Below are 14,767 nucleotides of genomic sequence, written 5' to 3'. Positions count from 1 at the left end.
ACTAATATACATTGTGCTCAATAACTTTGACAGACGGGCTTAGCTCATCATCACCATCAGATGACTTTGCAGGATTACAGGACACAGCCAAGTGATGTGAGTCTCAAAAGAGCAATAAGTAAGACGTTAGTAATTAAAATGCCATGTAGGGGAGGAGAAGTATTTTTGGGGTTGGTGTGCACGGGCTGAACCAGAAAGCCCTACATGCACATCATGTTTGTGCACACCAACTCTCCACGAGCGCAAACGTGATGCGGCCCTGTGCGTCGGAGGTGAGATTATCTGGTGTGTCACTTGGGCCACGGGCGATGTAGTGAGACGGCGTCAGGGACTGTGGAAGCGGAGCCGTGACAAAAACCTCTTAGCCGTCATGTCAGCGTCGTTGTCACAATCTCAGCATCTCAAGGGAAAACGGCAGCAGCATCTTTTATCTACCGGTCAATGGCTTCCAAAAATGTCCTCCGTAGTAATGGATTCTAATGAGAGACAGTGAGCATTCTATGAATATGACAAACCAGAGAGGGTCATTCTTTATTGTTAAATGTGAGGGTTACACAGCAGCTTTTTTGTGTGTATATTTAATATTAAAACAACTGAATTGATTTAGTGTGAAATCTCCGGCTCCAGTGAGCAAAGAAACCTACATGAGCTAGTTGTATGCTTGAGCATGTATGTGTATGTATTATTTACTCATACAACATCTACAATGCCCTCCCACCTCATCCTGGGATCAGGTTGCCGCTGTGCAGCTGCTCTCGTTTCTGCGGCTCATTACACTGTTATATTTATGAGAGCTCTGCTACTTCCAATGAAAATGACCTTATTCTTTTCACTTTTCAAGTAATCATATGGCCACTCTACATTAATGTCACACTCCAATGAAATGAAAACCCTCTTCATCACACCTCTCATTAGTACTCAATAAACAGTGTGTACAAGAGCCCTCCACTGAAAGTGTGAAGTCACGATTTCATGTCCACTCCCCTGGGGACCAAATTAATAGAAATGAAGCGCAGACCTTTGCTAAAAAGCTGTTGGTGTTTTGATGATCACTGTTCATTGTAGCAATGAGTCGGACGGTTCCACGTTCCCTGTTATTGCATTTGTCATCTGCATAATTGTATCATCACAACACGTAGCTGCGCGCTGCCTCTGTGTCTTTTTCTCTCTTATTTTCTCCTTGTTGCTCTCTCTGCCTTGTGGGGGTTTTCTGGGCATGTTGGCTAAATGAATGTGTGTATATCAGCTATTGGCCCTCGCTGACACACACGGTGGCTTCATCAAAAAGTCTACAAGGAACGGCTTATATATGTATTTCTTTGTGTGAAAAAGCTCGTGTTGTGGGAGATGCACAGTTGTGCAAACGGTGGCGATATTCTACATTTTTAAATGCGGACTGAGAGTAACGAAGGATAGAAAAACCTTCTCACAGAGGTGTCTAAGGTCATGGTCGGTTATTTCCCCGGCTTTTAGCGGGGATGCTCATTGACACGAGACATTAAACCTGGATTTTTTGGATCGGGGGGCGGGGGGGGCTACCCTGCTGTCCGTCAAAGCCTACGCGTTAAGATGTGAAACGGGTTGGCGGGGTCCTAAACCTCGAAGGCGTCCTCCAACATTCACCGTTTTCCCCAATTTGTTTGAATAGTAGACCAGTTTATTCTTCTTGCGTTTTGTTCACTTCACTCACATTTCAGATATGATCAGGAGTACGAAGGTGCGGCCTCATGCACACAGATACGGGTATTGTCTGCTCAGGTCTGCGATCTGTGGGAGAAGCACGCCGAGCATCCAAATCAGACCCAAACATGCTGAGCAGCTGCTTGTGAGCGTATTCATGCGACTCGTATCTGGTGATCTAGGAGCTTTTTCTTGGCTACAGGCTGCGCACGTCTGATGTCAGTCCCAGATTAATAGAAACACATTCACCAGTTGACTTTGCCGTGGTAGATTTAGTTCATTAACCACAGAGCTGTTCACTCCGTGTCTTTACTTTTCTATGGACGTTGTACATAACCCTGTACACTGCACTATAAACACTGTACATCACACAAAATATTGACATGGGACAATATTCAAAGGGCCGTCGCTACACGTCGCATTGCAGCACCTAGAAGTAATTATTTTATTTGTTTTCAGGAAACGTAGTTCCTCTGTCCTGACTGAGTACGTCAGCGGTGAAGTTAGTGTCTCCTTGTTGTCTCAACAAACAGGTGGACAAGCGATTCCTCTCTCTCTTAGGCAGAGGTATTGATCTTATTGAAGAACTGCCAAGCCACGTGCACAGGTGGTATTTTCTTTTGTCAGTATGAATCATTGACACAGATTTGCACTGTTCCAACAAGAATCCAGCGTAGGCCGATTGAAATGAAACACGGACGTCCTTTAAGCCCATTCAACCATATCTGCCTTCTTGCTAACCCCCCTTCATCTGGCTCCAGACCGCTGGCTAATCCGCACTATATAATTCCCATCTCTTAACATTCAGATAGCACAGTATTCTCGGCCTGTAATATGATATGAAATTGTCTTACAAAGGCGGTTGGGAAATGGACACAGATATGGTTTTGCCTCATTTTACATATATTACTGTGTTTTCCATTGTCTTTCGCCCTTTCTTCTGGGGCAGTCTGCCCCTGACCTAAATAATTGGGAAGCTAAAAGCACACATGGGCCCATGGGGATATCCGACAGTCTTATAAACAAAATCCAATGCCAGCTCGTAGTCATGACGTTTCATTTTTCCCTTTCAAACCTACTGAGAGGTTCCTTGATCCTAATCCACTCATGTGGCCAGAAAGAAACAGAATTACTGTTGGATTTGTGTTTGTTTAAGATGGCTTTCTCTCATATTAAGCCATAAGGGGGGAAAAATAGGGGTTTGTCAAAGCTGTGTGAAGTTGACTATGGCAGCATACCCGTGTCCTTCCCTGCCCTTCCCTGCTTCCTTTTCCTGCTTTCTCTCAGCAACTGTCTCTCAGCTACTGTCTGCTCCCATTCATCGCGGCACCCCGCCGTTACGAGATCCCTTGAACGTTCACGCGGTCGCTCATAGCTTGAAAGTCACTGGAGTTGTTTCAAAGTTCAAATACGTGAGTCATCTTATCCACAGCAAACACTTTGAAAGCAAATACCTCGCAGTCCACCGCAGCCTTTTCTGTTGGTTATTTATTTTCATGTTTATTCCAGCAGAAAGGGGGGGACTCTGTTGTATTACACATCAGGCAAAGCCAAAAGAAAACACAAATAAAGGGCTTTCGGTAGAGAGAACACTTCTGCTAAGTATCCCTACTGGTCTCATTAGCCGGCCTTCAGCCTTCAGAGGGTTATGAGACAAGCGTGTCTCCCCGTTTGTTGCAGCCCACTGCAATCGCCTGGTCTGCGGAATATTATCCTCGGACCAAAAGGCCCGTTTCCCAGAAGGCTTGTGTTACTGACACACGGATTCTACAAAGCCTCTTGTTAACAACAGCTGGAGAGCGAGCTGGTTCTCCTCTACCACTCCAGTTTAATATCTCCCTCTCTCTCGCTTCCTTTCGTTTCTGTTTTTCCCTTTCTGTCTTGTTGTGCACGTTGGAGGATCCTGCATTAATTGAAAGAAAAGGACTTTGATGTTTGGATACTTTGCCTCGGAGCATTCTGCTCCACTTGTGTTGTGGCGGCGGTTGCATTTTTTTTTTTTGTCGTTACATCATCGCACCGCCCCAGCGATGCTGCCACTGGACGATGTCCTCTCATTGGGCCAGCGATGGTTTAGACTCCCAGCGTACATTTGCTCCCTATATTCCTGCGCTTCTTTATATTTAGGAGCTGGTCTGCGGCCTGTCCCGTATGCGGAACACGCTCACTGCCTCCAACTTTGCCTTAAACTTTAATTTGACCTCAGATAAAAGTATTTTAATGTTCCACTGCGAAAGCAACCGAGCGTAACACATTACACTGTAATTGGATTACTTTAATATGATTTCATGAATTGCAACCTGCTTATTTATCACAGTTGCAACTGACGCACAACATTTATTTTGAAAAATCAGCCATTGGCTTGTTGGATTTGTGCACCGGTATTTGGCCTGTCAGCTTGTAGACACAAGTAGTTGTATTTCTCTTTGATGGAACTGGGACAGCAGTCAAATGTGTTCTGTAATAACGGCATGTTTCAAATAGAAGCGTGATCATCTGTGACGGAATCAGACGCTGGAGCCCCTCAACACAATGAAGTCATACGAGGGAGGGGGGGGGGCTGTCGATCCAAACCCAAGTTGATGGGCACACAGCCGGGTTAGAGGGAGAGTAGAAGAGAGGAAGGAGGGTGACAGAGGGACAGATAATGAGGGAGGAGAGAGCTGCGGCAGAGGCAGAAGAATGAATCTGAAAGCCGGCGCTTTGCTTTGCCAAGTTGTCCCTCTCGGCCCCGGGACTGGCGCCTATTTCTATCCCATCCACCGCCCGTCCATCACCGTGCTCCCCCTGCTGACAGGCCACGTCCGAGGCGGGATGGATGCATGAATTACCTGCTGCTACGAGCCCCGCCTGCACCCAACGAGTGGCTCGAGCTAATGAAATGCAATTAGTCGCTCATTTCTACTTTCCTCCGACGTGCCCCTTCCCTCCATTCATGGGTTGCTCTGCCCTCCCTTCTCTCACCCCTCCGTCTCCCTTCTTCTCTTTTATCTCTTGCTGTCTCCTTGAGTGGGTGCCCTGATGTATTTATGGCCTCGTATTCCTACTCCGTCTGCCAATACAGGCTGAACGGTCTCAAAGTGTTAAAAACACGGCCCTCAGCTGAGAGCTGAAGTTCGCCTCGTGGCTGGAAGGTCGACCTTAACAAAGGTGTAAAGGTGTTATTATTATTATTATATTCTGTTAAAGCTCATGGTGTTACAAGGCCTTCCTGTTAAAAGCGTTCTAAATAGCGTCTGTAGGGATCAGTAAGCGATTTACACAATGCAGGAAGTTCGAGTTGTGCGACGTCATTCGTCAGTGAATCCTGAGTGTGGCACTCGCTTCAAAGGACACGCGGCAAGAGCTGCTCCAATAATGACTTTGACAGAATAAGCCATCGTATCGGGTTCATGATTGTCACCATCCGTTCAACACCCCCCCCCTACATTTCCTCCTCTCTGTGCTCTCCTCCGCTGCCTCTCTCCTTCGCTGAGTGGTTCTAGTCGTCTTTGATGTCTGTTGTGTGTTTTAATGAGTTTGTTATTGACATTTGCTCCCCCCCCCCCCCCCCCCCCCTCTTTCTCTCCCTCGTCCTTCTGGGCTGGAACCAAAGGAGTGCCGAGCCAAAACCCGTCCACACACACACACACACACAGATGTCACAGATGTCACAGACATACGGATAATGTCTATCTCAAATTTCTAAATACAGATACAACTACTGAGCCACAGACGGACTGACCCCCCCCCCCCCCCCCCCCCCCACACACACACACACACCCTACACTCCCACACGGGCGTATATGTACGTGGCGGACGGAGGAGTTTGCTTCACCGCCGTCTCACGGGAGGCAGCTGTGTTCCGATGTATTAATCATCTTTGTCTCCAGCTTGCTAATTAATGACCCATCTGTCCCCTCTCACTGATGCTCCACTTCAAACCCCCTCATACGCAAACACGCTCACTCGGGGGCTGCGACACAGCGAACGCACAACGCTTCCAGTGATCTCATCTCCAGACACTGCGAGCCGCGCTCTCGTCTGCGCTCCTGTAGACGGCCCTCAGGTTGTGGCAGCGCTACTTTGTGCGTTCGGGCCGTGTGTGTGTGTGTGTGTGTCCGTGTCTTTATGTTTGTTTATGTGTGCACTTATGCAAGTGTGTGTGTGTGTTTGTAGGCTTATCAGGTGAGCCCGGGCAGAGTGTCAGACGCGGTAATGGAGGCTTCAAAGACAAGCGCTGCGGTGAGTTCCCTGGCTGCCTTTTTCCAACCTCGCCTCCCCCCACAAACCCCCCCCCCCTCCTCCCCCACCCCGATCGCTGCATGCAGGCGGGCAGGTAGACACCCGGAGGGATTCAGGACGGGATGCAGAGGAGGGAGGGAGGGAGGCGGCGTCAGAGACTGGGTCAGGTGCTTCCTCGGCCCGCCTCCCTTTCACTTGCATGAGTTGAGCCTCTTCAAAACACCCGCCGCTTGTCCGCTGCTTCGTTCTGCTGTTCTCTTTGCAGCTGTGGCTGTTGTTGTTGTTGTTGTTTTGGAGCCCTTCGCCGTCAACGCCATCGTTGATTTGCTTCCCTTTGAACGGCGGTGCTATTTCTGTCTCGCCATTCATCTTGTGCTGTTCATGTGTCTGAGTGAATTTATTTGTTGTGTGTCTTTTGCTGTGCATTCGATAAACCGCCTCAGTTAACGGACAGTAATCGAGTGTTTGATCAGTGGGAGGCGCCGGTTGATCGGGTTTAGTTTGTCTCGGATCATCTGTCTGTTCTCATGGCTATAAAGTGTGACAAGGTCAGGCAGTAAAATCCTCGTATTACAGTAAGCGCGATGAAAATAAACAAAAGGAGTTGCATCGTGGGATTGACTTTGTTTCAAGAGGGCAGAAATGAATAGTGTATTTGGCTTCAAAAACTGATTTCAAGGTATTGACTTGTCAAAGTATTCTTATAGAATAGAATGTGTTTAAATAACAACTTTTTCCACCTCAAATGAATTTGGACTAATTTAATGAAATATTTGAAATGTCCAGTTGCAAAACAACAGCAGTTAAACATTAGTAAAGCTTTGATTTCAGTTGCTATGAGGTGACCCTCAGGACATGATGACGTGTATTATTACGCGTTGATGAACAAAAGAAGAAATCTAAATGACCACTTATTTAGTTTGAAAGACTAAATCATTGTCTTGTTGTTGCTCCCCTAAAAATGTGTTTGTAATTGTATTACTTATGTAATAATGATATTTATCTCAGTCTCCTCTTGATGTCATTTGGTTTTCAATACAGTTTCCGAACATCACTACAGTTACAAGTCGTTCTGCTTCTCAGTCTACATGCATTAAGTCATTAATATGATCATGTGAATTGCTTCGTATCGTGTATGATGTTGATAACAAGGCACTGATATCACGGATTCACTAAACACATCACATCCTCGGGCATGCAGTCACCTTATCCATGTAATAGAGATGTATAGTTGTTTGTTTATTATCTGTTTAATGGGAACACACATTGCATGTTGTAAAAAAATGTATATACTATATTATTATATTATCAGGTGTCTTAAACTTAAAAATGCAACCCATCCCCAGAACCTGGCTTTTTAAGTTCTGTGCGCTCCTCCTTCCTCCCCACAGCAAACGCTGGAGAACAACCTGACCAACCTGGTGAAGAGGAACAGCGAACTGGAGAACCAAATGGCAAAGCTCATCCAGATCTGTCAGCAGGTTGAGGTACGCCACCTGTCGCTGTGTTTGCATGCTGCCATTTGGAGAGCACTACCCACAGAGTCCAGTAGAGGGCGGAGCCTGTGTTGCTGTCTTGACATGTGATAAATAATGAATATTTATGTGGATGAACAAACATTTATATTTGCATTTCAACCCTAAATGAACAAATGAAAGTGGGGTATTTTAAATTGCCATCACCATGGATGTGAAGCCTGTGTTTTTATATGTAACATCCAAAAGGCCACTGCAGGCACTTGTGGCACCAATGTGTCATGCTTTAAAACAGTACCAAAACAGTCCGTGGTTTCAGTTTTATAGTTTTCTGACTGCAAGTCAAAGGGGAAACGGTTTGTGGATTGAGGCCTTAACCTGCATGAACTGAACAGGGAAACCAACACCAAACATTTTACTGTTATTGATTGTTGACGGTCACCTGCATTCGCTATTGGTGACGGATCTGATGCCTTTGTGTCTGACTCTGGAACCTTTCTGATAGAAACACACACTGGTAGAAATTGGACTTTAATTGATTTATTCCTGCTCTTCTTTTTTCTTTTTTTCTTCCTCCCACTCCTCCTGGACGACGGTTGTGTTTTGTGCCGGCAACAAAGTGATTGCTGTGGGCGCTGCTGATAAAATATTGAGTAGTCGCTAGAGTAAAAGTGGATTTCAAATCCCCATCAAGGGTTCATTAGAGGTCAGCAGTGCTGCACCTTTTTTCTGACAATTTATATTGAAAAAACGCCAAAAATAAAACCGAGGAGATTCAACGATAACGACTTAAAAGTACCTTTAATCCCCTTATAATTACAGTCACTGGGACGTTTTTATGCACAATGATACCAGTTAGCTTGTCAGTGGCCGGTCGCTCTCCAGATAAACTGACTCAAGGGGCAGTTATGTAATTCAGACAACTTCATCGGAATGACCGCTGCACTGTGGACAAAGCTTCTACCAAAAGCACGTGTGCACTGAACTGAACTTCTATTACGATGTGATGATTCTACTGTGTCCAATGTCATTGTCCCAGCTGTGTCTTGTAATACAGTGAGGTTTGGTCTTTATGCATTTCACTGTGTTGAACACTATTTCTTTTTTTACAGTCCAGCTGGAGCAACTCATACAGGAAAACATACACTCCCACTTTTACAGCAGATACGATTATCCGTCAAATGACTTACATCTTCACAGGCCGGCAATGTTTCACAGCTCAGCCGCTCTGATTTAGTGGCCTCGGAAGGAGCGTTTGCATGAGCCCATACCTGTCTGCAGAATACCACACCGTGGCCCGTTCCATTTGTGCTGCTGCCGCCGTGATTTAATGGAGTTACCCGAGTGAATCCAGCCACAGACTGCTAACGCGTTGCCGCCGAGCTATTGTGCGCATTCACAAACCCCACACGCACACAGAACATCCCACTTTCCGCATCAACCCGCCGGCTCTCCTCCGCCGCCGTCATTTCTTTGCGAGGGTTGACATTAACAGCCGCGGAGGGAAGATGCATTCTGGCGCCGCCCTCGCTCTGCGCGCCGTTCATTTCTTATTATTAGCGAGCCTCACTCCATTTTCTCTGAGTCACTCGGAGGTCCGTGAACAACAACTCATGCGGCTCGCTCGCCCAATGGAAATGAAATGATCGCTGAGTGTTTCATTAAGTAGAGACAAACAGTTTGTCAACAACGCATGGAGGGGGGGGGGATATAAGAACAAAAAAAAGGCTGTCTTCATATTGTCTCTGTCTGCATACTAATGGGCCACCGCAGACGACATCAGCACAGTCTTTACGCATCAAAAATAAATAAAGAGCAATAGCAATGCTCCGTTGACTCATAAGCAAATTATGAGAATAAACAATATATTTCCCTGTTGCACTCATTCATAGCTATTCTATTATACAAGAAATGTTCCCAGGTAAATTCCTATTCATGTGGCCCTTTAGAGTCGAGGAGAACAGTGCAGTGGAGGACAGATGGGGAACGGTAGAGGAAGAAAGAAAGAATCAAAGCAGTAGAGAGTGCAGGATCGAGAGGGCAAGCGCAGGATCGGGAAAAGCAGACCCGAGGGTTTAGCGTGACAACCAATGATCGCTTTGACTCAAACGGATACAGGAACTTTGCAGGAGGAGAAACTAAGAAATAATGTAATCCAGCACCGACCGGGTAGTTTAAAAATGTCTGTGCGGTGGGAAATCTCTGTAGGGCTTTGAACGTGACCTGGTTTCCTCTCCTCCTTGTTTGCATTATATTGTACTGGTGCCGGAGGCGTGATCAAACACGGCGCGAGTCAGCAGCCAGCAGAGATCAGCCCTGTTCTCCTGGGGATCATCTCGTCTCTGTCAGGAGACGACTTGGTGATGAGTGGGACGCGTTTCTTCCTCAGGAGGCCGCTCTCCTCATTGCATCACCCGGTGTGGGATTGTTGCTCCTGTTGCCGCCGTTTAACGACGTTCAGGGTTAATGTTCTGCGTTTGAAACGGACATCTTTGAGCAAACGGCCGTGATCCTTGTGCATTTGGGTTGAGCTCACTAACGCTCACTGTTGTCCATCCAGTGCCAGATGGCTGGCTGGGTATTAATAAACTGCGGAGCGGAGCCACTCAGTGAGGCTGTTTGGCAAAGAGCATTTCCCCCCAAGAACCACTTTGATACTGAATAGATTGCTACAACGGCAACGGACACCAACTGTTGAGCCAAAGTAAAAGAGATAATATGTGCTATCTCTATCTCAATTGCAAAATGCCTAAATTCTATTGTGATATTTGTTTGGAAAAATCTTTCCCTGATTTTCAGGACGCTAACCTTTATTTATGTATTACTTCACTGAACGTGTATATTTTCAAATACGTAAAGTTTTGAGGAGATTTTCATTTATTTGCCTAGACTCCTTCTTCCTCTTATACTCTGACTTACCTAATATTTCCTTGATTTTGTGTACTTTCGTTTATGTCTGTTCCACTTTATCTCACTCCGACTCTCTGTTTTTGGGTTGAGTGACCCTCCAAGGGATATATATATATATATATATATATCATATACACCACAAATGCCCATCTAGTATTGTTGGAGGAAGCAGTCAAAGCAGCGGCCGTTTTTTACAACCCCTCCGGTTGCATTGCCTGCTTGGAGGAAATAAGTGATCTCACTAATAAAGCCGTAGGCGTGTGCGTATCAGGATTGATGGAAACAGAAGTCCACTGGGTTTAGTTCTCAGACATGTACGTCTGCTGACTAATCATTGAGCTGTAAGTCGTTGTGCAGAACTGTGTAGGTTTATGTACACGGAGGCAGATCCCACTGTGTGCAGAGAATAAATGGGACGGCTGTAATGCCCCCTAATCCTTTGCATCGGGTCTCGTCTCGCCTCTCTTTACTTTTCTACCAGAGCTTCGGCGAGATCCAAAGAGTCCACTGGTGTTGTTTGTCTTTGCTTATTTTTCCGAACCCATTCGCGGTTCCACTTTCAGGCACAGAGAGAATCAATGCGGCAGCATAACGGCATTTACTGAAAACAAACCCTCGCCTTAATGCAGTCGTTATCGTTTGCCTGCACCAGATGGCGACCCCATGTTTTCATTTGTTAAATGATATATTCCTCTGATCTTAGGTGAGGTATTTATGATAATGTTCCTTCTTCCGTCTGTTGAGTCCATTCATTTCAGCTTTCAGCCGAATGCTATTGTCGGCATGCTAACGTGCTCAGATCTAGCATCTTAGTTAAGCATTTTGGCAAGATAACACGTTGGCACATCGTATAAAGGGCTGTGGGAATGCCAGGTGTGTTTCGCAGGTGTCGGACAGATTTAAATCTCGGCTGCTAGATGACGCTCTGACGATCATCAGTCTTTATTCAGGAAAATATGAATGTCGTAGATGTTTAGGTCTTTCACAAGAAGGACAAGTAGTCAGTGGATCTTCTGGGGCCCAAAGTTACGTGGACAACTTTCATGGAAATCCATCCTGTAGTTCTTCTTCAGCAGATGTGGTGCAGACGTCAGCTGTGGGCTAAAAAGACTGCAGTCAAATAAATTCCTCCCTTCAACAGGACTTTAGATGTATCTCTAAATCTATATGTATCTATATATAATCAATAATCATTGATTCGTGTTCTATCGGGGAATGGGCTCAGCGTATAAACACTTTCCATAAAGCCACTCTTTTAAAGCAAAGTGCCACTGACAATCTTTACCCGCATCCGTGGACGGCATCAGAGATAAAGCTTTCAGACTGAATCCTGGCATCTTTGTGGGGAGATCATGTCTGAGAGACGGGGGAGGGAGGTGGGGGAGACGGGGGTAGGGGGGGGGGGGGGGGGGGCGTCTCAGTGAAGCAGACAGAATGGGGACTAGAGGTATAATAGAAAGAATCAGAAAAAAAAGTCAAGTGGACTAGGAGGCAGGAGAGGCTGATTGGAGGGGAAGGGTCTCGGGATTGATTGGAGACGGGGGAGGGAGGGGGGGGGGGCAGCGAGAGGTTAACAGCTGTTGCGAACTGGGACCAGTCCTCCCTCGTGTGGAATGGGAGCCACTTTGGCGAGAGCGGGTCATTTTGGGAGACGTCCATGCTCGTTGTCTTCAATTGGTACTCTGGGTGTCCACATTCTGAAGCTGGTCTAGTTGTTCAAATTTCTTTACAATATTATTATTATTATGTAATATATTACAATAGCTTTAGATAACAACCATGGACCATAACATCCCTGACTCACATCCAACTATGACGTTTGTTGTGAATCAGTCATCATTTCCTGTCATCTGTTTACTTTCAGCTATATGATAAAAATAATCGTATAGTGGTCTTAAACAATTACCTTTTTTATTTTAAATGAGGACAGTTGAAATGCCACAAAAGTTATTGAGATCTTTTTAAAAACGTGACACTAAAGGCAGCAGGGCTGTGATTTTGTTGAATGTCGATTACATGTCTTTGGGGTGTGTGTGTGTGTGTGTGTGTGTGTGTATGGAAACATCAGGAACCAAATAAATGTGTGTGTGTGTGTGTGTGTGTGTGTGTATGTTTGAAAAATGCTTGTTGACACAACGTCGGTTTGTGCAGATTCACAGCCTAAGAATAGTCACATGGGTAATGTAGCACTGTCCTGGTGTTGCAGTTGAGCAAACACTTATGGCTTTATAATGACTGAACAAAAATTACAAACCCATTAAAACGCATACACACACTTTAGTTTAACTCTCTGGTGAGTGAACAGATTTTCTCAAAATCACAAGATAGTGAGTGAATTAGCCACAACATCAGGGGAGCTCAGAGCCGCCTCCACGTTTGGACTTGAGCGCGTCGTCCGTGTGATCAACGGCATCCGAATGACCCCACTTGGCCCCGCTCAGCCGTTTCCTAATGATCTAAATGAGCTCATTTAATCTATTCAGGTGCTTGTTATGTCTGCATCTCCCGGCCGTCCTGAAAGCAGGAACAGCTGTAAATGTCTTTGGCACTGAAAGAGTTTTCAACCTGATGAAAAGGGAGATCCACTTTTAGTCACAGTGTTTGAGTAGTAGGGAGGGGATCGCAATGCCAGAAGCTGGCAGAGGAAGACGAGGAGGATGGTGAAGGAGGAGGAGCATGGAGATGGAGATTGTTTCCTTAACTCTAAGCTGCCGGTTTTAATTCGCAGTGATCCTGGACAGCTGCATTTATCCTGCCTAAGTACTTACCTGCGGTCATGAGATTGCTCTTTGCAGAATGAGCTGTGCCCGATGTGTGTGTGTGTGTATGTACGGTACATGTGAGGGAGAATAAAGAGGCTTAAGTGGATCGGTTCCTTGTAATGAGCTCTGTGGAGTGATGATTGGAACTTGGGGGGCAAGTATTTTAAACATTCAAAAGCAGGTGACTTTTTCTCTGGATGTTTGTCTCACTCAGTTTGGATTTGACTCTCCTGCTTGTTTTCCAGAAGCGTTCAGCATTGGGGCGTGTGCGGGAGAACGGGTCAGAGCGGTGAAAAGGTCTCTCCTCACAATGCATAGCGTTTGCCGACTCAGCAGCACTCTTTGCTCCGGTCAGTGCGTTGCAGAGAAAAGCCTCCCCAGTGCCTGTGTGACAATAAACACTATGGAACCACTGAGGCAGATAAAGTGCGGTGAACGTCGGAGGCCTTAAAGGCAATTGTTGCTGGTCCGTTTGTGCATTTCCCTCCTCTTCTTTTCTGGATTCTTCTGACGCTGCCTGTGTGCGTGAAAGCGCCCCACAGTCGAGGTGCTGGGTCGTACCGTAACTTGATGTTTTTGAAATGGCTCCCGCGGACAAAATGACGGGGACTCCCTCCAGCGCGGTGGAAGCAGTGCACCTGTCGAAGTGTCGCGACTTCCTCTGACGTGGTACACCCAAACCTTTCTGTGTGCAGTTGCCTGGAGGTCATGATGAAAGTACACAACAACTTCCGTCTGTATGATGCGCGGATATAGGATTTATTTCTCATTCAGAGGAGAAATTTGTTTGCAAATCCCCTCCAGCCCCTATTTTGGCAAAGCTGTGCAGCTCAGCGTTTGTGAGTGTGTGACACCAACCAACACAATATCGAGGTTCCTGGCTGTTCATTTTGTGTTCGCCTGAGATGGCGAACTGATGATGAGTTGCCTTGGCAACTTCGCTCCTGAAATAATCACAGAATGTACTAAATTGGCGTGGTCTTAAGCAAAATGTGTCTGTGACTTAATGAGTGTCTGCCAAGCTTTTGTGTCTAGAAGCCTTTTTAATGAAGAGTTGAATATTCTGACACTTTCCAACGTATTTCTTGTTTTATAATGATGTTTAATAAGATGGGAGTGTTTCATACAAGGACAATGAATGAATTGAGTCCATCAGTAAGTAAGAAACATTTAAGAGGATGGCCAATTATTTAAATGACCTTTCTTGTCACGTTAAAGCCCACTAGATGGAGGACCGTGAGGCAATCAGTGAATCTGCTGTTTGCATTTCAAGGATCCTCCGATCAGTGGATGCTTTGTAACTTTAAAAGATTTCTCTTCTATCCTCTGACAACAAAAAATCATCTCATCTCACGTCAGTTCTAATCCAGCGCCGCGTCTTGTTAGAGGCAGTGTGCAGAATTCAGAATGAAATGGAAAAGCAAATGGTGTTCTCTGCGTGTAAGTGTGATTATATCTGATGCGGCTGCTAATCCAGAAATCTGACAAAGCTCCCTGCAAACAGAGAGTCAGAAGCCTCAAGTTAACATGCGTCCCTGCTTCTGCCTCCAGGTAAACACAGCAATGCACGAAGCCAAGCTGGTGGAGGAGTGTGATGAGCTGGTGGAGATCATCCGCCAGAGAAAACAGGTCATCGCAGTGAAGATCAAAGAATCCAAGGTAAAGTGTTCCCAGGATGCTCGGCTACTTTTACTTTATGTTCAAAGTCCTCTGGAA

The 14,767-nt window shown here is 45.9% G+C and overlaps 1 protein-coding gene across 9 annotated transcripts in view; it reads left to right on the top strand.

Moving 5' to 3' along the window:
• Positions 1–14,767, top strand: part of mid2 (midline 2) — a 104,046-nt gene that overhangs the window by 68,532 nt on the left and 20,747 nt on the right. For 5 of the 9 annotated variants that reach the window (XM_040173963.2, XM_040173964.2, XM_078102009.1 and 2 more), the window contains 3 exons: positions 5,839–5,904; positions 7,296–7,391; positions 14,603–14,710. In XM_040173963.2, coding sequence (XP_040029897.2) covers positions 5,839–5,904; positions 7,296–7,391; positions 14,603–14,710 — 270 coding nt within the window. The remainder of the gene's footprint in view (positions 1–5,838; positions 5,905–7,295; positions 7,392–14,602; positions 14,711–14,767) is intronic. The other 4 variants (XM_078102011.1, XM_078102012.1, XM_078102010.1 and 1 more) reach the window with 1 other exon arrangement.

This window comes from Gasterosteus aculeatus, chromosome 4 (assembly GCF_964276395.1).
Source record: "Gasterosteus aculeatus chromosome 4, fGasAcu3.hap1.1, whole genome shotgun sequence".
Taxonomy (NCBI): domain Eukaryota; kingdom Metazoa; phylum Chordata; class Actinopteri; order Perciformes; family Gasterosteidae; genus Gasterosteus; species Gasterosteus aculeatus.
This window is presented reverse-complemented; position numbering and strand designations above follow the sequence as displayed.